The sequence below is a fragment of the Chroicocephalus ridibundus genome, chromosome 1, assembly GCF_963924245.1.
Source record: "Chroicocephalus ridibundus chromosome 1, bChrRid1.1, whole genome shotgun sequence".
NCBI lineage: Eukaryota > Metazoa > Chordata > Aves > Charadriiformes > Laridae > Chroicocephalus > Chroicocephalus ridibundus.
The window spans coordinates 138,337,981-138,362,499 of NC_086284.1; the positions used below are offsets into that span (position 1 = coordinate 138,337,981).

At 46.0% G+C, this 24,519-nt stretch overlaps 1 protein-coding gene across 3 annotated transcripts in view; it reads right to left on the reverse strand.

Moving 5' to 3' along the window:
* Nucleotides 1-1,862: 1,862 nt before the first annotated feature.
* Nucleotides 1,863-24,519, reverse strand: part of LOC134525097 (potassium voltage-gated channel subfamily KQT member 1-like) — a 516,763-nt gene continuing 494,106 nt past the window's right edge. For all 3 annotated transcript variants that reach the window (XM_063355594.1, XM_063355583.1, XM_063355574.1), the window contains exon 18: nt 1,863-3,535. In XM_063355594.1, the coding sequence (XP_063211664.1) occupies nt 3,380-3,535 (156 nt within the window). In that variant the 3' untranslated portion in view covers nt 1,863-3,379. The remainder of the gene's footprint in view (nt 3,536-24,519) is intronic.

Consider the following 24,519-nt stretch of genomic DNA (forward strand, 5'->3'; position numbering starts at 1 on the left):
ACTACTTAAATAATGGCACGCGTAGGGGTCAAACTTTCCTCTGCAGCTATGCTGCATGTTTATTCCCTAGAGGACTCCAGCCAGTAAGATCAGGCAAGTCAGGCAGTTGGATCAAGGAAGTAAACTGCAGCACCATATAAACTTAATGAAAAATTTAATTTCTTTCCAATCACATGCAAGAATTATGACAAGTTTCCCTTAGAAGAACTCTTCCTGAAGGTATTTTTGGTGCTGTTTCACCCAACAAATCCATATTGCAGTTAGCAAAAACTGCCATAGTGCACCTGATGGTCTTCTGATACGGTTCCTTGATGGACTAGATCATCTCATGACTTCATAGGACTTGTGACTGCAAGAGGACTCCTCAGGGTTTTGGGGTTTCCTGAAGCTCATCCCTATGCTTCTTCCCTGCTCTTTCTGTTTCATTGTTGCTACATACACGATGACCCTGATCTGATGCTGTTAGGCCTGCTTAGTGGCAGGTAAGGCCTGACAAAACCACATTGACTGTAAGTCAGTTCTTGCCTTGGGAAATCGTAGCTTTCTGATGAATGTTTGCTAAGAGCACATCTTGGTAAAGGGGCACTCAAAATGCTCATGACATGCAAATGTATTAATATGCAGTCTGTTCAACTGTGTAAAACCATCTCTGCTCAGAAGAAGGTCAGGTAGTATTGATGATGGTCGCATCATTGCTACTCCTGGATACTTTTAGCCCTGGGCAATCAGAAAGATTTTGCTAGATGGCAACTCTTGTTTTAGTTGTGGGTGTGGAGATTTGTAAGGCTAAGCTATGTTGTTTTTATGTTTTTACCAGTAATCTCATCATATGGTGTGAAAATGCGTGTCTCCCACCAGTTTTCTTCCTTCCTCACTGCAATTTGTTCAGGCCACGCTACAACCTTACATTGTGGCAACAGTGATGGTCGCAGTCCCGTGTTGATAGTGCTGTCTGAACACGTTATGCCACACTGCAGTGTTCTCAGCGGCCAGCCATAAAGCGGGTGGCTGGCCAGATTTTAAGACCATTAAAGGCTCTCAGGCTGTGGCCTCACTGAAGACTTGCTGGAGAAATTTTGGCCTGTGGTTAAAACAAAAAAAAGGACACATACGCCCACACATGCACACCCACTTGCACACATTGTTTTTTTCTGAAGTGACCACTTGGGCCTCTTTATCCTTTCCTCCCACTCACTCATCCCTTCTGACACTCTCTGTAGCTGACACCACTTATATTATGTTTAACTGAATTTTCCGGGGAAGGGCGTTTAGTGTGTTTTCCGGGCACTTCAGAGTAGTAGGTGTTACTGTATATATAGTGCCTTAACACTTCTATTGAGACTCATTAGTAAGTAAAATACCGCTGCATTCCTCAGTCCACAAAACAGTGACCACATATGCCCCTCACACAAATACCTGCAGTGTACCAGAAGGAAATTTCACCTTGGATTGGCCATAGAAGTCCCTGAGCCCTTCTGCTGAAAGCTGCACTGCTCCTCTGCTGAACCTCTGGGACAAAGGGATCTCCAGGGAGATTTTTTTACCTGTGGCTGATAAAACAGTACCTACCGTTGGTGTCCAGTTGCCCATTTAATGCTGAGTGGCCGGTCAATGAGGTTATACGAAGGACCGTTGCAGAAGCTCACGACCCTGACTGAAAGCCAGGAGCAACTCAGTGCTCTGACAGTGATTATTTACCATTTTCCCATGTTACATGCTGTATTTGGTCATGTTCAGTAACTCTGTAGTAATCAGACAAGATGGAACGGCGGCTTGTCAGCTGATTTAATTAAAACCACATTGCTTTTTTTTTTTTTATTGCCTCTCACACATCATTAATATTCCCTCTAAGACGCGCCTGCAATCTAAAGATTGGAATCAGTCTCATTGTGCTCTTTCCAAGCTTGAATTCCCAGACACAAACCTGGGAAAAAGTTTTAAAGGGACAGGTAATAGTTAGAAGCTAATTTGATTACATTGAAATGGACCAGTCATTGGTCCAAATAAATGCTTATTAAGGGACCAGTCTTTCAGGTTGCTTTTAAATGCAGCGCAGGCTTTGCTTCCATGGATATGAGTGGGAATAGAATATATTTAGTATTTCTCAGGAATCAGGTCTCTGCACTGCAGACTTCAGCTCATTCAAATGGTTGGTTATGCAAATATATTAAAAAGACTTGACTAAATAAGACTGCACCCTTTTTAGCTTGCTTTATTATTTACATATTTAGCAACAGTGTTGTATCGTCCCTTTTGTGGAGTGCCAGGTAAGATCCATTTCACAGTGACAGTATAGCAGCCAGGACATGCACTCGGTTTACAATCAGATTACAAGGCAAAAAAAAAACCCCAAACCTAGCATTTAAAATTATATACAGCAGTCAGTTTGTTTAAAGGGCGATTAACTTTCATCAACAGTGTGTGCATTTTTGTTTTCTTTAAGAAACGCTGCGGTTCTCAATCGCAGCTGCAGCCCTCCTGCAGCACCCTGTTACTCAGTGACTTGAACGGAGCTTTACGGATGTTTCGCAGCCAATTACCATACAGGTTTCTTATGTTAAAATTAAGGCAACTGGAGTCAACAACCACTGCTGAATGAAGGTAAAAACTTGAGAACATTTTGCATAACAGTCATCAGTGTAGCTGATAGCTATTACAGTGTTCTTGTGCAGTAAGCCTACGCAGATACTATCTCTCTTGCCTGTCTGTTCCAACATGCATCTCATCTCATTTGCAACCCTTCGCTTTAATTAGCTGAAGCCTTTGCTTCAGTCTTTCATATGTCAAGCAGCCTGTGTGCACTTCCATATTTTTAATCAGTAGCCTGTTGTCTTTACTTTGTCATTCGCACTAGCATATAAATCTGCCCTTCTTGTGATCCTCACTGCTTGGTAGAAGTCAAAACATGCTGTTTAATTTTCCTGTTCACTGATTTCCATTTGTTTCATGTTCAAATGCTGGCTCTTTTCCCCCTTTTGGGCATGCTGTGAGCATTAAACTTAGTGATTAAATGCCAAAAAAGCAGTCTTTTCCCCCTTCCGCGCCCACGAACGGGTCATCCTTACCCTCGCTCGGATGCTTACCTCCCCAGCACGCCCTGTGCCTGTGCAGGCAGCCGAAATGGGGCGAGCTGCACGGGACCGCCACAGGCTGGCAGAGGATAGCTAACGATGGCTAATGAAACAGGTGCAAAACTTATGTGCTCTCCTAAGGGTCGTGACCGGCTTCTTGCTGCTTCTTCTCTTTTTTTTTTAAATTTAATCTACTACAGCAGAATATGTCACTTCACCCACGACACAGCCGAATCCTGAGACACCAAGACTTAAAAATAACCGGGCGTAAAAGAATGAGAGGGCGGCGTGTGGCTGTCCTCTGGCTTTCAAATTTTCCGGTTGGCTGGGGGGGAATCCGAGGTTGTCTGTAGCTGTCTGACAGGTGGGGCGGCTGGCCCTGACATCTCTGCCTGTGGCTGATCCCCGAACTGAGCCTGGAGCGTGTTCAGGATGTCATCTAGCTTCTGGTCCATCTGCATGACCTGTTAAGGAATCAGAAAGCAGACGAGCTGTCAAATGGTTGCACATGCTTCTGGTGAAGAGGCACTCACTGGCCAAAAGCCCTGGGAGGATAAAGCCTGGCAGGGAGCGCCGGCATCTGAGAACCACCAGTTCCTCCAAGTTTTATCTAGTCTGTTGCTCTAGAAAGGTTGAACGACATGATGAAGTCACAGGGAAGGGTGAAAAACCATGTGAAGTGGCAGCAGGACAGGAGGACATTGGTGGCCCGAGCACTTGACCGCTTGAGCCAGCCATTTTGTCTCTCAGCCTTTTCCCAGGGTTGCCAACTTCTCTTGGTGATGATGCATCCTGCAAATATCTGCCCTGAAACTCTCTTTCACTCTTCGGTTTACAGTGAGTGTTTTTTCCCACTACCTCTCCCAGTGCCTCACCACCCTTAGTGGTAGGACATCATGCTTTCCATTACTGTCTTGGGAAACGAAACAGCTCCCCTCCCTTCGCACTGTAAATAGATGCCTCTGTGATACATGTTACAGTCAGAGATCCTACCAGATACGGTGTTTATTCCCATGCATTGTTAGGAGGATAGCCTACTAAAAACCACATAATAATACCAATGACTTCATTAAAAAAAAAAGAACAACCGTTCTATAGGAAGATTGACATGCTAATCCCTCCTCTCATGTCTTTGCTTTCCAGCTGAAATTTCTCAGGCGTAGTCCCTAGGCAGAGGAGTCTCTGCTATTATTTTTAAGCAGGGAAAGGCAAATCTGGATTTTTAAAGGGAGGCTGCTTTCATACTTTCTTCTGCTTTTTGAAATCCTGGCCTTTATCTAGGAGCCCCAGGCAGGCATTATCCCACTGTGCTGGTAGGGCTTGCCTTCACGTAGTATCAGCCAGCAGGACAGGCTGGGGACTGTTGACCGCTCTAGTTTGCTCTAAAGCAAAACGCTGGCCAACATCCTGTAAGCAACTGGGATTGCTTCTAGGGATGCTTGAATACAGTGCAGCTTTGTGTAACAGATGAGCCCAAGAAAAATGAGCATTTTGAAGAACATTGGATGTTATCTGCTGTGAAACTCTGATCCTCTGAAAACTGTGATCTGTCCCAGTGGGTCTAATAAACTTCGATAGCAAACCTTTTAAAGTGATATCAGATCTAAACTGAGCTTTCATTAAAAAGGGAGACAGAGAGAATAAAAGAGAGAGAAGGATTCCAGCCTTTCTCTGTGCAAAGATAACCTTGGAAATAGCCATTGGCAGCATGGCCTGAAAGTTTAGCAGGCTGAGATTGCTTTAAAAACCAAGGCAAAAGAAATCACCTTATCCGCTTTCCCCTCCTCTGCCTTTTCTCACTCCAAGTGTCTGCTCCTCTGGGGGCCCCTCGAACCTCAAGGTACCAGGAGCTTATTCAAGTTATATCATTTTGGCAACCACTCTTCTCTCCTATATAACCTGCTGGGGGAAGGAGGAGCGGAGGATCTCTCCCACCTCATAAAGGGAGAGACGTGCTCGTCTCTCCCTCATTTCTATTTTCATGACTACTGCCTCCTAGTAGAAAAGTCCCTCTCCCTGCCTCTTCTTTGGTGTGGGTGCGAGTTATCTGAAGCAGTGTTTTCAAGCAGCAAGGAGGGAGTATTTAGGGTATGGGTTAGATAGTACGGCCCTTCAGTACGATTTTCGCCTGGGTGCTTTCGGGCGCATGGCTGGCACTGCCTGAGCCGTGGGCAGGGCGGGCAGGCCAAGGTGTGTGGGCATGGGAGGATGGGGGTTTCTCACTGCAATTCCCCCCCGGCTGCGGGGCGGTTGGTGCCAAGCCTGGCCTTGGCGTGAGTCGCTGTCGAACAGCAACTCGGGTAGATATTGATGCTCTTTGGTTGAGGGGAAGGGACCCCGGCAGAGGCTGTGGTCGGCAGAGGTGCAGCCACCTCCCGGCCAGCCTGACCCCACGCCGCCAGTAGCATCTCTGCCTTTTCCCGTAGCTCATGAGCTGCTAGGACAGGGTGGTCGATGCTGCCGTGGCAGGTCTCTCTCTCTAGTGTGGTCACCAAGAGAAGCACTGATGGTGCTCCCATCTTGGCCGCAACAGCTAGATATTCCGCTCAGCATTGAATTGGTTGGAAGTCTGGAAGACACTAGTGGTTTAAGGGTTAAGCAGCATGGAATTAATTTAAAAAAACCACAGCCTTTATTTTCTCCTCCATTCTTGAAAAGCCTGTTTCGCTGATGCTGGTAATGACTCAACAGAATCTTTCTTAAGCAGAAATGTTGCGCAGAGCAGAAACTAAAGCAGAACTAATACATTACAGTAGGCTAAAAAGCGGTGTAGGCAGGGAAATGGGATCAGGCAGATGAAAGATCTTTTGGGGCTTTCTTTTGTGAGCCTTTGTTGATTTTGATCTGCACATTTGATCTTAGATAAGCTATGCCTGCATATTCCGTATCATTTAAACTTGCTGTATTTCTCTGTATTTTGCCAACTCAGTGAAAGAATGTGATGGGGGATAATTTTATGCACTTTTCTTTCCAGGAGAGGAGGAGGGTGGGGAAGGTAAATATTCATTTGTAGGGAGGGAAAAGGAGAAATTCATCTGTAAGGGAGCAGATTACACTGCGCTTCTGTCACACCTTCCACACAAGGATCTGCAAATATTTCCTGAACATTAACAAAGGTGCTCAGTTCTCCCATGTCAGCCACATACATGGGAGGGTTTTAATGGTCATTTTTGAAATTAGAAGCAGGATCCTGCAAAATTAAGTGACCCGTAAGAAGATGTGGTCAGTGGCAGATCTCTTCTAATCCTTAGCTTTGTATTTTATACACAGGATCAAGCCACCGCTTTCTGGCTTCAGATGCTTTAAAATATGCCTTACTTTGAACACGCAACTAGGCTGGTAAAACTTTAGTCAGAAAGACAAATTCTTAAGTACCCTGTCGAATCAGAGCCTATTAAAAAGGGGTCAAATTTGGAGGCTGGTTAACTGTGATTAAGGAGTGACAAAAGGAGAGCTGTGGACACTTCAAGGCTTGACTGAAATCAGTAGGATGACTTTTCACAGGGTGAAGGCTTTTCACAAGAAAGTCCTGGGTTTGGGTTTCTCCAAAACCACCTAGCAGCTATTGCTTTCCTTAAGCCCAAACGGGACGAGTTGCCGGTTTTGAGTAACACACCCAGGCAAGCGCCCGGGCAAAGGGTTAAATCGCGCAACGTGTTTTTCGGCTGAGTAAAGTGAGAAGCCATCCGGGGCTGGCCGCAGAGTTTCCAGAGAGATGTGATATGCCCCTCGCAGGCTCGGTGGAGACAGGTGAGTTTGGCAGCTGTCCACAGGCAAATGGCAACAAAACTCCTGTTCTCCCACATCACAAAAGCTCTCCGGAGACGACCTATAAAATTGTTAAAATGCTTTTATATGCTTTCAACTGCTCCGTAGAAAGGAGACTTGCAAAAGCAGTTTAAAATATTACACTCTTGTTATTGGGGCTATGAGGTGTGCTGAAGGAGTGTTGAAATGTATATCCATTTTAACATCCCCCCCGTGAAAAGGGGCTGGACTGCATGGTGACATGCAGGACTGGCAGACAAAGGAAATGCCTCCCAACCAGCTCCAGTGAGTCACAGCAAGCCCTGAAGGGAGAACTGGGTCAGTCAACCTGTGCGACGCGGGGTGTCCCTGCCCTTCACCTTGAGTACCAACCAGGTTGGCTTTCAATACCTACGTGCGATTTGAGGTTGCTTTTGAGGCTCTGTTTGTGCAAGCTGGTGTCTTGACCCTTTATCTAAATACCCCATTCTACCCTGGTGGGCTTCTGCTGCAGAAATCCCTTGTGGAGAAGGGGACGCTAGGAATGGCAGCAGCATGGAGAAGGAAGGCTGGATCGTGCTGGGGATTTGCCACACGCCGGACAGATTCCTAACTCCCCTGAGAGCTTTTTTTCTGACATGTTTTGCACACACACACCATAAACAAAATGCATGCGTGGAAAACTCAGTTGGAGTAGCCACATGGTCTCCCCCAAACCCTCTCACATCAAGCCAGAAAAAACCCTCCCTCCAGGTTGTGCCTATCTTTTTAATATGATTTCTGGAGGCTGGGAAAGCCGATATCAATTATGTGCACAACAGACCGACTTGAACTATTTCCAGAGGAGTAGCAGAAGGGGAAGATGGTCTGCTGGAGCACTGAAGTAAATCTGTAAACCCACAAACACGCTCATACGATGCTAAGTAGGTGGAGCTTTGTATCAAAAGCTAAGCCCCATAAATCAAATAAAGTTGCTGTCACCTCCCGAAGGCTCTGCTCTCCCCCTGCCTGCAGCAATCCTACACGAACTGATCAAAATGGCTGAGCTGTACAGCCTTCGTGCAGTTGTCTGCAACACGTCTCGGCTGCTGGTGCCGGGGATGCGGCACGAAATGGGGGAGGGAGAGAAGACAGCCCAATTTGTATTACCAATCAAAACGTCATGGAGCAACAGCAAGTTCTGGTTTTGGTTAAGTTGGATTCACTTTAGCTTCCTGTTTGCCTCACTCAAGTGGGCAAAACTATGAAGCTGTGCCCACAGGACAGCCCAAGGTATCATGGCAGGGGTGGAGGACTGGAAGAGCCACCGCCTTGTTGAGCCCCATCCCCTGCTATCACAGCCGCTGTACCGTGGGTGCTTTGTTTCTGGAAGCCCCACAAGACACATAGGCTTCCTCTCCCCAACACGCAGCCCTTCTCCTCCAACAAGCTGCAAACCTAAGCATGAAAAACCAAGAGCCAGCAAAGTACAGGGGGCCACAAGAGACAAGCGATGGCATTCCAAGGGTGTCTGCAAGGTATTATATGATATTTTCCAGCTGCCACTGCAAAGTGAACCACATCTGGGGCCAGAGCTGCCATGGCCAGCTGCCCCACTGCATGCAAGCGCAACATCCCAGACCAGGGTTTCCAAACCACCATGGCCCTCAGCTCAGCCCACTATAGCCCACACCCCTTCTCTAGCAGTGGCCCGCCTCTGGGCTCACAGGCTTTCCACCACCTAGATATGCCCCCCAAGACCCTACCATTTCCTCTGTTTCCAGCCTTTGCCGCAGCTCCTGGCTCCCAAGGTAGCCAACATGAAGCAGGATCCGGTCGCTGCAGCTCTGACTTAGAAACGCTTGGTCTGGGGGCTCTAACACCAACTGCTTGGAAAAGAGTCATCCGACGGGTAGGATTTACTTTGTATGGAGAGCAGAGTGTATGTGATCCTTTGTCTGCCGTGAGCTATGTACATGTCTGCTATGAGCTGCATGTACTTTTTTCCGAATATTCCCAGCTTGTGAGCTGTGATAGGTCACCTAAGGTCTAGTTCATAGGAGAAAATGGTATTAATTTAGTAAAAACAGATCTGATTTAGTTGAACCAGTGCAATCCATTTTATGGATGCTTCCATTTCTGACTCGCGGAACATATTGATTTAGCTTAAGCTCGTTATCCAGAAATTCGTGCCATTTTCTCATGCTGACCAGGTCTGTCACACGATTTTTCTTTTCATACCAGATGGTGGACTGATTTGATTAGATCCTGAAAAGCCTATGTTTAGCTTTATATGCACATCTGGTCTTGTAGCTTCTCTCTGCCTACAGTTACACCCAATTATTCAAACATACTAATTGCTTATCGTAAGGTTCGAAGTCTGAATTGTTTATTTTAGGAATCACTTTATTTTTTAGCATGTCCCTGGAGTGGATTTATCGCTGTCCAGAGACTGCTGATTCGGGGAAGTGAAATCTTTTCTCTACAGCACTGCATGCAAAACTGCCTCCCTCTCACCTCGCTTGTCCCCCGATAAAGAAATTTCACTGAGCTGAAATGCCGAAGCCACTGAGGCTTTTTTTTCTTTTTCTTTTTTTCATGGCCAGACAAAAAGACCACGAGTAGCGTGGGGAGATTTCTCTTGTGCAAGGTGCAGCTCTAGTGCAGCCTCTGCGAGCCTGGTCCAACAAACTGCTTATGGTTGTGTTAGCTTGAAGCATGTGGAAGAGTCTTGCTGAGTTCACCAAATATTTAAGTGCTTTGCTGGACTGGAGCCAGAATGGTCAACTGTTTGCAAGACTGCACCTTTCGGATTAGCTTTTGGAGTCTCCTAAAAGTACCCATACACGCATATGCACAGAAATATATCTACACCACCATTTTTTAAGCCTCTGAGGAACAATAACTGGCATCTATCATAAAATGACTTTAGCATTCATATTAGCAGAGAACTAGCAGCTTGTCTCTCCTCCTAAAACAACAACAACAACAACGAGAGGGCTTTGATGAACAGGCTCCCATTAACTGACTGTTTTGGGGATGAGTTGTAACAGATTTGGAATTGGCCTGATTCCTAAAAACGATGCTGTATCCCAAAGCAAGGTTGCCAGGTGGCACGTACACAGGGAAACATCTCACTGTGGTATGTCAAAGTCTCGCAGCCGACTACCAGGACTCCCTGCCCCAACACTGAGCCATGCAGCTCCTCGCCTTGTTCTGCTGAGGGTGCAAATAGTGCAGAAAGACCAGCTCCAGTCAACGGGAGCTTTTGCCACTAACCTCAAAGGTCAGGTGAACAGGTACATGGGTGGAAGCTACACAAAGTGCACTTCCATGGCTGCCTGTTGTTCTGGCAGACCCAATTATCCATGAACACCGAAAAATACATAAATCACCAGGCTGTCTTGTTTGACTTATTCCACGTACCCCTTAGCAGATATCGGTTGTTTATTTTCTTTCCATGAAACTTATCTAGATAAGTCCACGATTTTCCAGGACTCCCTTCCTTTAGCCCAAACATCCCCACCCATTCTTAGGTCAGGTGTTATAACCTTTGGTGGCCTAGAACATAGTAATCTTTATTTTAAGTATAGCTTCATTTGTTTTGGTTTCCATCTACCTTTCCTGTTTAAATGAAAACATAAAGGTCTATCCCTCTGCACTTTGTTCCTGGGGTATTTCCTGTCAGTACCCGTTTGGTGAGCATTATATTTTTATATTTCCTATGCCACAGTTGCACTGATGAACTTCTGCAATAAGACCTGTGCCTGTGGTTGCTCCTTCTGCTGTAAGATGCCATTTGCTTAATCGCTAAGCAACTCTCAAGAGTTCAGCCCTGGGTTTCTAAAGCAGGCCTGGTCAGCACACAAATTATGGTAGCAGTGTTACTGCTTTGGGGAAGGTGTGATTTTTTTTTTTATTTTTTTTTTTTAATGAATCCTGGCTTCCTAAGTAAATGAGGTTTAGCTGATGATGTATCTGTGTATACGTTGCCACAGCAGCTTTGGAGTAAGCTGTCCAGCTTCGGATACGTTTGCCAGAGAGACAGAGCCCTTACAGACAAAAAATTTGGACAGATTTCTGAAAGTCTGGCACTTGGGCAGAAGACAGACATCCAAATTAGTGCCTCGTTGAAGGAAGGGCAGAAGAGGAAGGTGAACTGTATTATTAGACCCCGGAGAATCCACACAGGATGCCCTGACCACAGGAAAAGCTTTATTCAGCCCTTGCCCCTTATTAGCCTCGGATAATCAACCACAAAATACAGAGCCACAGGAAACCAGGCAGCGCAATTTCTGCTGCTCCCAGAAGTGCTTGTTTCTAGCTGAAGAAATTCGAGTGGTGCCACCCTTTGAGTGGACACAACGGTAACTTTCCACGGCCGCCGTTGAGGAGCAGCACTTGGCTGTTGGGCATGCTGTGACTGCTGAGGGAGCTCGTCTCATTTTCACGGCAGGCACATGCACCTGTGTGTCTCTTTGCAGCCAGCGCTTTAAAACGCTTGGGTTTTTTCCCCCGATTTTCCCCTGGTAGGTAAATCAGACTTTGCAGAACTCTCTTTCTCTTGATTTGCATACACGGGTGGTTATTTTTGTTGTTGCAGGACTTTTCATTCTTCACCCTCCCCCAGATCCTGCTCAGATCCTCCCTGTAATCTTGCCATCTCTCTTTGCGACATCCCTCTTCAGCCACACCCTGGATGACGCACTGCCATTTCTCAGCTCATTATATTGTGTGGCTACAAGTCCTGCTGCAAAGCCAGCGCGGTGGAAAGAAACAACACACAAAAATAACAAAGCCGGTCCAGCCTCAAAGGTGGATATGCAGCGACTGTGAGTCACGCCTTAATTTCACAATAAAGCAGCCGTGGAACTTACGCTCCAAGATGCTGACTAATTTAATTTTTAAATCTCTAAACAATACCGGACAGAGAGAAACAAGAAAAAGAAAATGCAGCTCCGAGTATTTAAATGGTGCCAAAGGAGCGCTGAGAAAGAAGTGACCTTAGCCTTTCACTAGATGGATGAGATAAGCTCAGCATTTTAGATGGGTGTGATGAACTCAGTATTTGCGCCTCACCTAAACCTTTGAAGAGATGGTATCAAGTCCTCTATGCTCTGGTTGTTTTGCCTTTGCTTTTACTTTTTCGAGCTCTATTAAATCTCCTCCGTGAGAACAAAATCTAAGCCCACCAGCATTATAGCTAGATAGGCTTGACCAGTTCCTGTAACGGGGAGGACACTTTGAGCTGTGCGGCAGCTGGCTTGTTTCTTCAGTTACTGGTACTGAAATCAGTGGGTGAATTCCCTTAATATAGGTCTGCTGACCCAATATCTAGCTAAGCTAACATCTAGTTAGCGCAGCTGATGACTATGTATGACCAGGTAACATTTATATGCCGTATCACAAGTATTGATACACAACTGCCCTCCATCGACACCCACGCACAAAAAGCTTTACTTCAAGTTATCAGTCCATCTGTTCTTATAGGTTGGCAAGAAAGGCAAAGCGAGCGGGAGAGAGGGAGTGTCATTATTGGGAGGAGCACAGGCATTATGGTGATGGCGATCTAGATAGCAAGACATGTAGGTACTAGAAAAGTTCCAGGCAGTTCTTGTAGGACCAGACCGGGACTTCATAAACCCAAGCTCCAGTCTACTCCCCAGCACAGCCTTCTTACATTGAGGACAAGTCACTTTCTGGATGAGCCTCATCAATATTTGTTAATCACATGGATCAAATAATCTGCCATTTCTTATCTTTCTGACATGAAATCACATGAAATTGGGTAGGTTTGAGTCTTGGTACAAACCAGAAGACATTAGAAATTAGAAGAGTAACCTAAAACGTGGACTGAAATGTTGGCTGTAGGAAGGAAGTTGTTAACGGAAAAAAGAAGATCCGTCCCGTTGGAAGAGGACAGGAGGAGATCAGATGGTGGTGCTCCTACATCTTTCCTACCGTTGACTCTTTGAGGATTGAAATGGACACAGCAGAGCAAGGCTGGCATGGTGGTCATGCCAGGAAAAATATAATAATCAGGAAGCAAAAGGATGATTGTCTAGGGATCAGAGGGTGTCACTGGGAGGCTATCGTCGGGCTTCTATTCTCAGCTCTGCAAAACAATCGTCATGCCCTCTTTAGCCAAACCCCATAGCAAAACTAAGGTCTGGTCTGTGCGCAGATTTGTGCTGATGTCGGGAAATCAAGACTCCAACATGCCTTCTGTTGTTCCAGGGGCCTGGACACTCATTTTCATGGGCCCCATTTCAGTGAAAGAGATGAACTAAGCTTGATAGGAGCTAACTCATAAGGGTCCTGGAAAGTGAAAACTGTACCTTTGCACAGTTGTGCAACAACAACTATGTGCTGTTGAAACGGGTGAATGAAAACTTCTGCCCTTATTTCTTCTCTGCTCTGCACGGGACAAGTCTCTAGGGTAACCTTTAGGTAACAAATTCATTGAAACTCTCACACCCTTTGAAGGATGCCGCCAGCCTTCCTTAATGCACGCAACACAATTTGAGGAAGAAGATACAGAAGCACGACGTGGTGTTATGCATTTTCACCATGAGGATTACAAACCACCACTGCTTGCTTGTTAAAACACAGAAACCCAAAGCAAGGAAAACATTATCAGGCAGCGCTGACTGAGGGCGTAGCAGTTCTTGACTCTTGCTGATTCAAATATGCTTTGCTGAACCCTTTGGTTTTAGCCTGTCTGGCTTATCTGTCATTTGATGGATTTTACTAGCTTGCTTGTGTATCACCAGGCCCGATTAGCAGCAATGACACACACATATTTTTAATGAATTCTTGAAAAAGTCATGGCGAGTGGGTAGACTCTGGACTGTCTGGTCCCATTTTGCAGCCGCCGTGACCTGATGTTGAGGGTGTCTGTCTGTCTGTTCAGTCATATCAAGCCATAGCATTCCACCCCAGATCAGCAAAAGCCACAGGCACAAACTGTGCAGGAAAAGCAACTATGCAGCAAGAAACAGTTCGTGACTTGAGCTGAGATTGCTCAGCACCTGGAAGGGTCTGAGCAATACGTGGGGTGTGACAGCATAAATCAGTGCGTGAACTGGCTATAGCTACAGTACCTGTGAATGCAGAGCATGAGAAGAGATCGCAGGGAGAATGAATTTGACTGAATTCACCTTTTTTCTCCTTCCCGAGCTAGAGAATTAATTGCATAATATGTTCTGTAGCTAAAGAGATATCCGTGGGCATTTAAAACACTGACTGAGAATAGGGGACTGATTTAAGCAGATTTTCCAACTCCAGAACCTCAATGGTGGACATTTTCCGTTTCTTTTGTGCTTGAAAAATAACAGAGGATTTTGAAAAATCAGCATGGCTACATCCCCGGGGGAGGCTGAAATAAAGCATTAATTAAAGTAAAGAAAGGGAGGTGTCTTATTTGAACTCTGCTGAGCTAGATGGATTACCTATGAAAGCTGGCATTGACAGGACAGCTGTACGAAGAAGCCTGTGGCAGAAGTACCGGTGTCTTATACAAACAACACGAGACAGGGCGGGAGACGCAAAGCCATAATTGCCAGATAGATTTCTTCCTCATGAGGCATATGCTAAGTCAGCAGAAACCTGCTTCAGTTTTTCTGTTGCAAGGCACTGCACTGTTAATTAAGGAAAAAAAAAAGTCGGTTATACCTACTATCGCCCTTACAGCTCTTTAGCCTTATACTGCAGGCAATACCGCCAGGGAGAACAATATTATAGATCTTGCTCACAGAAACAATCATTTTTCTCTTGCATGTCTCTTCTTTTTCATATATCATTGCAGAGAAGCAGCACAGCAATAAAAAGGGACATGTATTAACATGAATGTTGAGGTGTAGGAATATGAGAATGGCCTGGTGAGATTTCACTGTCCCAGCATTTAGTAAAATAATTTAAACTGGTGCTGAAGTTTAGTTAAGATTTTGGGTTACCAGCTTTTTTGACATTCTAGAGGTAGAACTGGGAAGCCACGGAGGTCTTTACGCAACTTCCTGCTGTGGGGTAAACCAGATTTTTTTCAGGTCAATAATCTAAAATTCATTAATAAAACAGGTACCTGTCGGGACTACTGAGAACCCCACAGATATAATTGCTTAGCTTCACATCTACTTGCTCTTTTATTACTTTTACTCACCATGAACTATGACTTTGATCTACTAACTCAATATAATCTATAATAAGTCTAAGCCATATTTAAAAACGCCTGGGTTATTTGTTGTTCTGCAGTGTTTCTTATCCCTTCAGAGCAAGCTTGTTTAACGCCATATGGAACTAGTTATCAGTGAGAAGGAAAATAAAATATCTATCTTTTTGCTAATTAAGACTTTAGAAGGCTTTCACTTTCAAGTTTTAATGCATGTTAAAAACCCTGCCGTGACTGGGCGCTTGCGTTTCTGCACGAGCGTGGTGTAAACCGAAAATGACCATCACATCACCACGAACCCATGGCATTGAGGCTCTGGTTTTGGCTGCCTGACCACTTGGTGCTTGGCTCCTTTCCCTGCGTGCCCAGCCCTGAAACCAGGATGAAAGAGCCTGCTTAAGCCCTGCCGCTGCTGCTGCAAGGCACGGCCCTGCCCGCCCCAGCTGCACCCTCCTGCCCTCCCTGTGCCGTAGAGGTCCACGGTCCAGCCTTGGCTGGACTCAGGAGCAAGCCCAGGAGAGCTGTGCAGCACAGCAAAGGCTACTCACGTAGGAGATCTGCCTCCCGCCTGGATCCCAGGGCCGTGGATGCCTCCGCCGTGTTTAAACAGCTCTTTTACCGCTTGCAGGTTACACAGGAACAGAGGGAAGAAGTGCAAGCCCTAAATGAACCGGCGTCATATGCCGTGCTACAGCTGAGGGACTGCGCACCACGTCAAAAAAGCTGGGGTTCTTCACCCTGCTTTCCCTTAACTCTGGTATAGTCAGCTGAAATTTCCACGGTAAGGCACAACAACTGCTTTTTTCTAGGAATTTGAGGTAATGTTTTAGTTGCTGTTAATGAGGAAGTGGATTTTCTATCCTGCAGAATGATTCAAAATTATAAAAAGATCCTCCAGATCCTCAGACCATGCCAAACCTGGATAAAAGTTTTATTATAATTTTTTTGCCATGAAATCTGTATTTTTTTCCTTCATTATTTTCTAATACTTTTCAGAGGACAAAATCACTTGTGAAATACATGCCCCCACAACTTTTCATTTTAAAATTTTTTAAAAACACTGAAATACCTCCATTCGAGTCTTCCCTTGTTTATACCTATTGCTCCTAAAAAGTTCATCGAAATCAATATGATTTTCTGTACTACAGCAGATCCTGCAAATTTGTGCCGGGGAGAAGAGTTTTGATGTAAAAGCACCTCCTAGCCCTAGTTCAAACACTTGTGGCTCAGCATATGCCAAAAGCGCAACATGGTCTTGCGCAGAGGGACAAGGCGGGAAGCCCCAGAGCCAGCCTTGCTTGCACAGCTTAGGTTTAGTAGACCTGCAAGGTCTACCGGCTCCTGCCAGGAGGTCTTTATTCTCCCGAGATATTGGATGCCCTGCTAGGGGCACTAGGCCATAGCTGGCACTGTGCTGAGCCCTGTAACAGGGAGGTTCGTTTCGGCGCTGCCCTCCTCTCCTGGTGATGGGGGGAGATGTCCTCACCTCCTCCCTCCTGGCCAGAGCAGCTGATGTGTGTTGTGCTACCTGCCTGCTGCTCTTTATCACGGGCAGGGAGTGGCAGTGGCTTGACTCAAAATACTTTCGTACCATGCATTTATTGGCAGCCAGCTATTTAAAAAGCTCTCCCGTACCCTGCTATCCCCAGACGGAGCCTCATGTACATCCCCTGGGGGCAGGGCTTCCCCCAGTCTGGGGAGGCTGTTGCTCTCCCTGCCTCTCTGATTTCTGCCCCAGTGCATGGTGTTGCCCCACTTACCACCTTTGGGCTGTTTGGCCGCATAAGCATCATCACTATTTTGGGGCTGGTGCCCTTCACCTCTCTCCCCAGCCCTTACCAGAGGTGGGGGTAACAGGGAAGGCTAGCACATCGCTGCCGCCAGCCAAAACAACGTGCCACCCCCCAGCCCCCTGCTCATTGTTTCCCTCCCGATGGCCTCTCCCAGGGACTGGGGCAAGCATGGCGAGGGATTAGGGAGCTGAAGGCGGTGGCGGTGCTACGCCCTGGGCAAAGCGAACGCCTTGGTACAGGATTTTGGACGCAGTTCTGTTTACCCACAGCAGTTGGGCACTGGCGAATGCGGCAATCTGAAATACGATTTTAGAGCCGGCCGTGGCACTCATAAGTGGATCCGCACGGGCAGTCGGGGAAGATTAAATCCTCTTGTTAGCCACAGGGCAGCGTGGTGTGGCAATTAGTATGTTAAGCAGAGCTGAGAGAGACTTTTGTAATGAAACTGAAAACTTGGCTAGCCCCCAAAATCTGCAAAGGTTCAAGAACCTTTCAGTAAACCTGGATTGAGCTGTGGCAGATTTATAATTTCAAGGAGGAACCGTTAAAAACACCCTGGTCTGTGCACGACTTTGAGCCCAGACCCAGCCACACTTGGCACTTTGGGAGTTTTGCTTTGGGTTTTTTTTTTGCATACAAATCCAAAACACAATGTAGACTCAGCAGGGAGGAACCGATGCAAACCAAAACTGCTGAGTTTTGCACAGCTCTAATTATAATCTCTTCACAGTCCTGGTTTTATTTATTATTGTTTGTACTGTGGTAGCAGCACGGGGCTCCAACCGGCTTCAGGGCCGCGCTGTGGTAGGTGTTGTAAAGGCAGAAGAAGGAGGCAGGATCCCAGCCTGCAGAGTTTATAATCTAAATAAACAAAATAGATAAAGAATGAGGGAAAGACATAAAACACGTAAGCAAAGTGATTAGGGGGTGTTGGCAAGACGACTGCTTTTTCCTAGGGTCTCTCTCACCCCCACACAAAAATCATGTCTATTTACCCCATAAACTCTTTGGGGTCAGGGCGGCATTTTCCAAAATGCGGAGGGAGATGGGATGCGAGAAAAGAATGGAGAAATAAGAGGTGCTGGGTGGAGGCAGCAGCGGGATCGGCAGCCCCCAGAGCAGCCCCGACAGATTTCGACAGCGAGGGTGGGAGTGGGAGGCAGGTGATGGGGAGAGCGGCAGGGGGTCAGAGGGGACAGAGGGGACAGAGGAGACAGACAGCACTCCCTAGCTTGGGTCAGGCCAGAAAACCCGTCGCATGCACCACGACGACCTGGGACAAGTCGCTGGACCGCTCCATGCTGCAGTTTCCTCTGGGGTTGAGCAGGGCTAAAAATATTTCCCTGTATGGCATAATTCTTCCTCGATGTAAACTGCTTTGAGATACTCAGGTGAAAGGTGCTAGAGGAATGCAAAGATTTATTTTTCATAAAACCTCCTCACATGGTCTTTTCACTGCCAAGTCAAGGCCCGAAGCCAGGAATTTGAGAGATGCATATATCTCTCTCACTATATATATATGAATATAAAAATATATTTATGGAAGAGGCCAAGGTATATTTTTTAGAAATGAAGCCTTAAGTTAGATATCCTAAATCTATATATAGGAACTTAAATGAACGGCCAGATTTAAAATTGCGTTCAGGAGTCTAGCTATTAAGTTCTTACTTGAAAATGTTTAGCCACAAACTAGCTGGAAATTTCATATCTTAAAAGAAGTTTGTAATGTCTGGGGGTTTTTTGCCTTTTTTTTGTTTTGTTTGGTTTTGTTTTGGTTTGGTTTTTTTTCTTCTAGGATTTAGGTGAAGGTTTGGGACAGTTATTTTATCCCAATTATTCACCATTCTGCAACTATTAATTAAAACAAACATCTCTCTGAAGCTATTTCTCACAATGGGGAAGATTTATATCTTGAAACTGAAGCCTGTTTTCTCACTGTGTCTATTTTCTACACTGCGTAAACATCCAAGTTTGTTATTGCAGCAATCACCAGCGCAAGCTCTCAGAGCTCATTGCCAGGCTTGTGATATTTATTGTTTGTTAAGCCCCAGCTCCTGGAGTGAAGTGATCGGATGAGAACCTCAGCTTGCTGTTAAAAAATGACGTAACTTTGTGCCGGACCACAGGGCTGGTGAGAGAAATGGGAAAACACGAGCAGAACGGATAGTCAAGGGTCCAGACACCAGAAAGGTGGGCAAAAAAGAAACCCCCTCATATATGATTATTTTTAAAGCCTAAGGACTCCTAAACCAATGTCCCCCTTACAATTTGGAAGCGGGGGGAGGCTGACTCATGGCTTCTGACTGCCAAAGTGTGGCCGTGGTGGGGGTTACTCATCGCCTTATAGCTGTGCAGTGGTTTCTCACCAAGGGGCTTCTCACCCCTCTGCTGAGCTGCAGGAGTTTGGTATCGCCGGGTGTTGGGCTCCTGCCACTTTTCTTTTTTTTTTCTCCCCTTTTTTTTATTTTTTTCCTTTTAAAACAACCTTACTGAGGCATTCATTTATGAAAATATGCTGTGCAAGGAATTACACGGACTTGGCAAACAGAGACAATAGGTCAATTCCTGGGCCTCCCAAATCTGACGGGATCCCTTTGGCTTTCAAAGAAAGAAGAAAAGCAGAACTATTAAAAAGTCTCAGCTTCCAAATGGTCAGTAAGTCTATAACAATGTAAAGCAAAGGTAAACATTATATGATGAAATGCATTTTTTAAAAAGCCCTCTTTTCTCAGCAGTTAGATTGGCTTTATATACAATGGGAAGATTCATTCCTGAGGGTAGCTCCAGCCTGTGAAACAAACCCCTACAAATCACAGCCTAAAATATCAATTTCACATGAAACAGCAACTGAGGCATCGCCTTCACCTTGGGAAAAGCTCATTCAGGCTCCTGATTTATGAAGGCTGTACTTCTCCCTCCTCCGCTCCCCGCCTCACCGTGCCCACAAACCCTCTGGGGAGAGGAGAAAAATACGTCTGCAGTGAAGGAACCTAGCTATTACCAGTGTAACTAAAGGACATTAATAATGGAAAACCAATGTGAAGAGCACAACAAAAACACAAGCAGGAGAAAAATGAGAATGTTCGTGTGTGGAAAAACAGCTATACAAGGTCGCGGTTTGAGACACGTGAAGGTCTGGCGTGCATTGTTCACCCAGCTATGGATGGGAGCTCGGGATGCAAGTCCATGGCCAGCTCTGGCTGGACTCTGTGCCTGCCCATGCCCGCAGGCATGGGAGTGAGCATGGAGAACAACCCGCCTTTGCTTTCTCACCATTACAGCCCTGAGGAAAGGTCCTGTTGACGCCCAGGGTAATCCCGTGGGTGTTTTCTACCCAGTTTCTTCTCCACATGGTGGGATCTGGGCTGGACATACTGGTATTGGTTCTGAACGAAGCACCTGCTCACTGGGGGTTGGGTGCTTGGGAGGAAGGAAAGGATGGGAAGATGATACCAAAGCTTTACACAAAACCTGATGACTGTAGTCAAAGGTGAATTGTGCTGCTCAGAGAAAGCAGTGGAAAGAACAAATCCCCCTTGACTTCCCCTCTCCCCTTGAACTGGTGCCTGCTGCAGACAGTGCACTTGCCAGGTGCCTGCAAACCAGCAAAATATTCAGCTCATTGCTGCTGGAAGTTCCCCCTCCCTTGCTGCTGCAGATGCTATCAATAGCACATGGCAATAACCTCCATACACCAAAGGCAGGATGGATGCCAAAAGAGGCAGTAGGGGGGAATGTGGTCTTTTCAGCTGGCTGAGTGTACGGTCTATATCCATATTGCAATTTATGTGGTCCGCATCTACCCATGTTTACATGGGTACAATTCACACCTCTCTTTAGGGCGCAGTTACACCCGAGTTCTAGTCCTAGGTGTGGCTTCAGGAATTAGGACAGTTATAGTCCAGCAGTGGGTGCAGACAGTTATAGCTTAGGGGAGAGATAAATCTCCTCTTGCATGAGTCAATAAATGCCAGAATACCCTGAAATCCCACTATTTATCAGAAAACCTTGCGTTATGAAGGATTGTGGATCTCTACTGTGGCTAGGGCTAGGCATGAACCGATATTGTCCTTTTGTTTCTCACGTACTTTGTGAGTTGGTGGAAGACAAATGTTGGACGCACTAGTGCCGTCAGCTGCCTCAGTACACTTCAGGAACATTCTTTCTGTTTCTACTGTTAATTCAGCAACACACCCTGCCAATAAACCATAGCATTAGCTGCCTCACAGGTCCTCATGACTACAGCAGAGCGGACTGCTTGCCAACACCAGACGACTTAGACACCAAGCACAGACTCTCTGGGATGGCCGAATTCTCATGGGCAATGGCAGCCCGTCCTGAACTGACGTCTTCTCCCAGTGGGGTGTCCTGGGACTGAAGGGTTAAGGCATGCTTCCCATACTTCTGGAGCCACAGCTGATCAACTCAAGGGTACAGGCTGATACAGTCCTATTGTTTCGTGCTTGCTGTTCTGGCCCAGAACGAGTCAGCACTGGAGTGTCCACAGCTGCTAAAACCTTTGTCAAGCGTCTTTGACATGTCTCAGCCTGTGTGAGCTGCTAGGCAAGGCCCACCATTGTCTTCTTAAGGTGACAAGGTAGGGCTGAAGTGGCCTCCAGCCAAATCATCACATACCCAGTGCTCGTGTCCAAAGGGACGTATGAAGGTAAAGAGCTTGAACAACTGGGTACCTGCTGGAAGGAAGGACATGTCAAACCAGAGCTTTCTGTTTTATTACTCTTCTGCAGACAGATCAAGGGAAAAAGGCAAGTATCCCACAATACCTTGGAAAATACCTCAGTACAAAGCTCAAGTCTGTGGGATGTGCCCTCACAGAAAAGCCCACCACCTAATGCAGCCCTGTTGAAGCACCACTTGAGACTTTGGAGGCTTAAACTCAAGAATGCCACACCCAGACAAATTCTGCTGTAAAGACAAAGTCCAAATGACTTAGGCAGATCTGTGGATTAAAATGGAAATGCCCTCACTGTACTGATTACTTATGCCATTTTATTTTGTCCTTCACTTTTGAAGAGAACTGTTGTGCGAGCAAACAGAGCTTCAGTTTTCTTGTCGAAACTCCTGACGCCAGTGATCCTCCACTTACATGCAAAGCAAAGCTATGTGTAAGTCATAGGGTCAATTTGTTTACCTTGCCTGTGGCAAGAGTTGGGTTCATCAGGTTAATTTCAGTAGTTGCTAAAAGGTCTTGAAATTTTTTCTGGTGTCATATGGCTTTTGCCTTTTTTTCAAAGCAGGGGGTAACCATGGACTGTTCAAAACATAATGAAGTAAACAACATTTTTCTGCATCAAGCTCATCCTGCAAATTAATTCATTTGCATTTCTAGCCCTTTCAAGTGAAGGAAAGTCATACAGATGTGAGCAGTCATTTAAGGATTTTAAGGGTTATGGTTCACATCATCCAAAATTGATTCCAGGACCGCTCATTCACAGAAAAGGGAAAAACGAAGGTGAACATACTGCTGCGTTGGGAAAAATGGGGGATTTTTAATTAAAAAAAAAAATTATTTTACAGCTGCTGTTATTTATTTAAGTTCAAAGCCTTTGGGCACATCCACAGGCCACACTGATCTGTTGTGAATTGCTTCTTTGTTGCCGGTTCTAGCAAAGTTGATTTCATATTGCTGATTCATCTAATGGGCTTGGACTGCTCTTGTTATCCTTTCAGATAATGGACCATTGAGCCTGCAAACAAGTTTGCTGTCTGCTACCATCAGCTGATTTACTTCAGCTTTCTAAAACTGAGCAGTTCTAGTTTTTGGGGTTTGCACATATAGGAAAAGTGAGAACTTCATGAAAATCAGAGCAGCAAAATACTCTTTTTGGTCAACAGCCAGCATGTCTTAAATGTTGCTAATGAGAACCAGTTCCTGTATACAGGAATGAGTTAATCCCGAGATAACTCTCTTAATAACTTGCCATTAACCGTGGCTATTGATTCTGCTGCCTGGCCTTAGGTGAAATTGCTGTGCAAAAAAACACAGTGGCAACAGCAACAAAGTACAGTGTTTTCTGGCAGACTGTGCAAGCCCCTTCAATGCAGGAAGCAATAGATTATAAACAAGTTTTATTTTAATCCCTGCAGGACATATTGTGAGAGTCCAAGAACAAGACCTATTTTTCTCAAAGCCTTCCAGAGAAAAAAGTTCTTGAGATCCCAATACAATATCAAAGAGATCAGCCAGTAAAGAAAAACTATCTGTTCCTGGCAAGACATCAAAACATTTCCCACAAGTTTATAGTTGTCCAACTGATCATCAAAGAAAAGAGTTCTGGTTGAGTTGGGGACTTTTTAGTGCCAAGAGGTGTTATTGATTCTGAGATGCCCAGTATTTTCAAGTATGCCAGCCAAAGGACTGCTGAGGGAACATAAATGGTCCTTACTATGTGAAATGTGTTATCTCTGGGCTATTTTATGCATAAACTGGTCTTTCTGTGAGCAAACTGTTTAGTGGCGTGCCCAATGCAGGCAGCTATTGTGCACACAGAAGCTTCTATTTGCACGTCCCACGATGCACACAAAAAGTGAGCGTAAATATGTCTCCCGTGAAAAAAACTAATATCTAAAAGTACATGAGTCCATTAATCTCTACTGTGCTCGCCATGAACACATCACGGTGGTTTATTTTCACACTTTTTTGGGTGGGAAAATATCTTCCTCTGAAGCAACAAGAAATTCAGAGGCAGAGACAATTGCTAGCTTAGCTGTGAGAGGCTCCAGGTATCTGTATGACGGAAGCCTCCACATTAACTGTGCCACTGGACGAATCTAAATTCCTAGCTACTCTAGTAAACACCGTGAGTAGAAATGCATGATTTGCCAAAAGTGCAGTGCTTTTGCTGGTTCAGCTGCGACCAAGTTGATGAGGAAAACAATGGCGAAACCATGCTTATGCCCATAACAGCGGAGCTAAGGAAGCCAGCTTTCCTGGGGCACCGATGGCTGGATACGTGGGTTTTCTCCCTCTCTTTGCTTCTCTCCGTTCCCATCTCCTGCCCCGCTCGCTCTGCTGTCCCCAGACCAAGGACAAAGGGCCGATTGAGCGGCGGTGGCCGAGGGACAGCTGCAGGGGAGCAGCTCTGCTCTGAGTCACCAGCACCGAGGGACAAATGCAAACGCCCCCTGGGCTCGCTTGCAGCCACCCTGCATGCTGGGCTGGGAGCTGGGGTTTCAGACTGAGCGGGGATTCAAAGAAAAGAAGCCAAAAGCAAGAAGGAGTCTTCTGGTTCTGAATTCGGAAGGTCAGCTGCAAATGCTTCAGATCTCCTAGACAGTCATGAGGTCAAGCTGTGGCTGGGAAACCATCAGTCACGGCCAGGGCTGCGCAGGAGGGCTCAAGAGGGCTCTCTGCCGAAGAGTGCTCCTGCCTGTGAGAAACACGCTGTCTCTGGGAGGACACGTGCAGGTATTTTGACAAATCTTCCTTGATGTCAGCTTAGGCTTTAACTTAACTCAGATGATGCTGTAAGGGCACTTCCCTCTTCACGCACAGTCTTGCCATCCAAGCTGAGACGATTTATGGTCCATATTTGCCCTTCACACAGGCTAGCAGTGTGTCTGCTTCTCTGAGGTGACCAAAGCGGTCATTTGAATGCTGAGAATCCCCCAGTGAGAAAGGCTGCAGGTCCTTCCTGCTGCCTCTCACGCTCCCCCCACTTCCCTCTGACCCTCCCACAAGCCATCAGGGGAGCACCTCAGTTCCCAGCAGCACGAAACAAATGCTGTCTCGGCACTACGC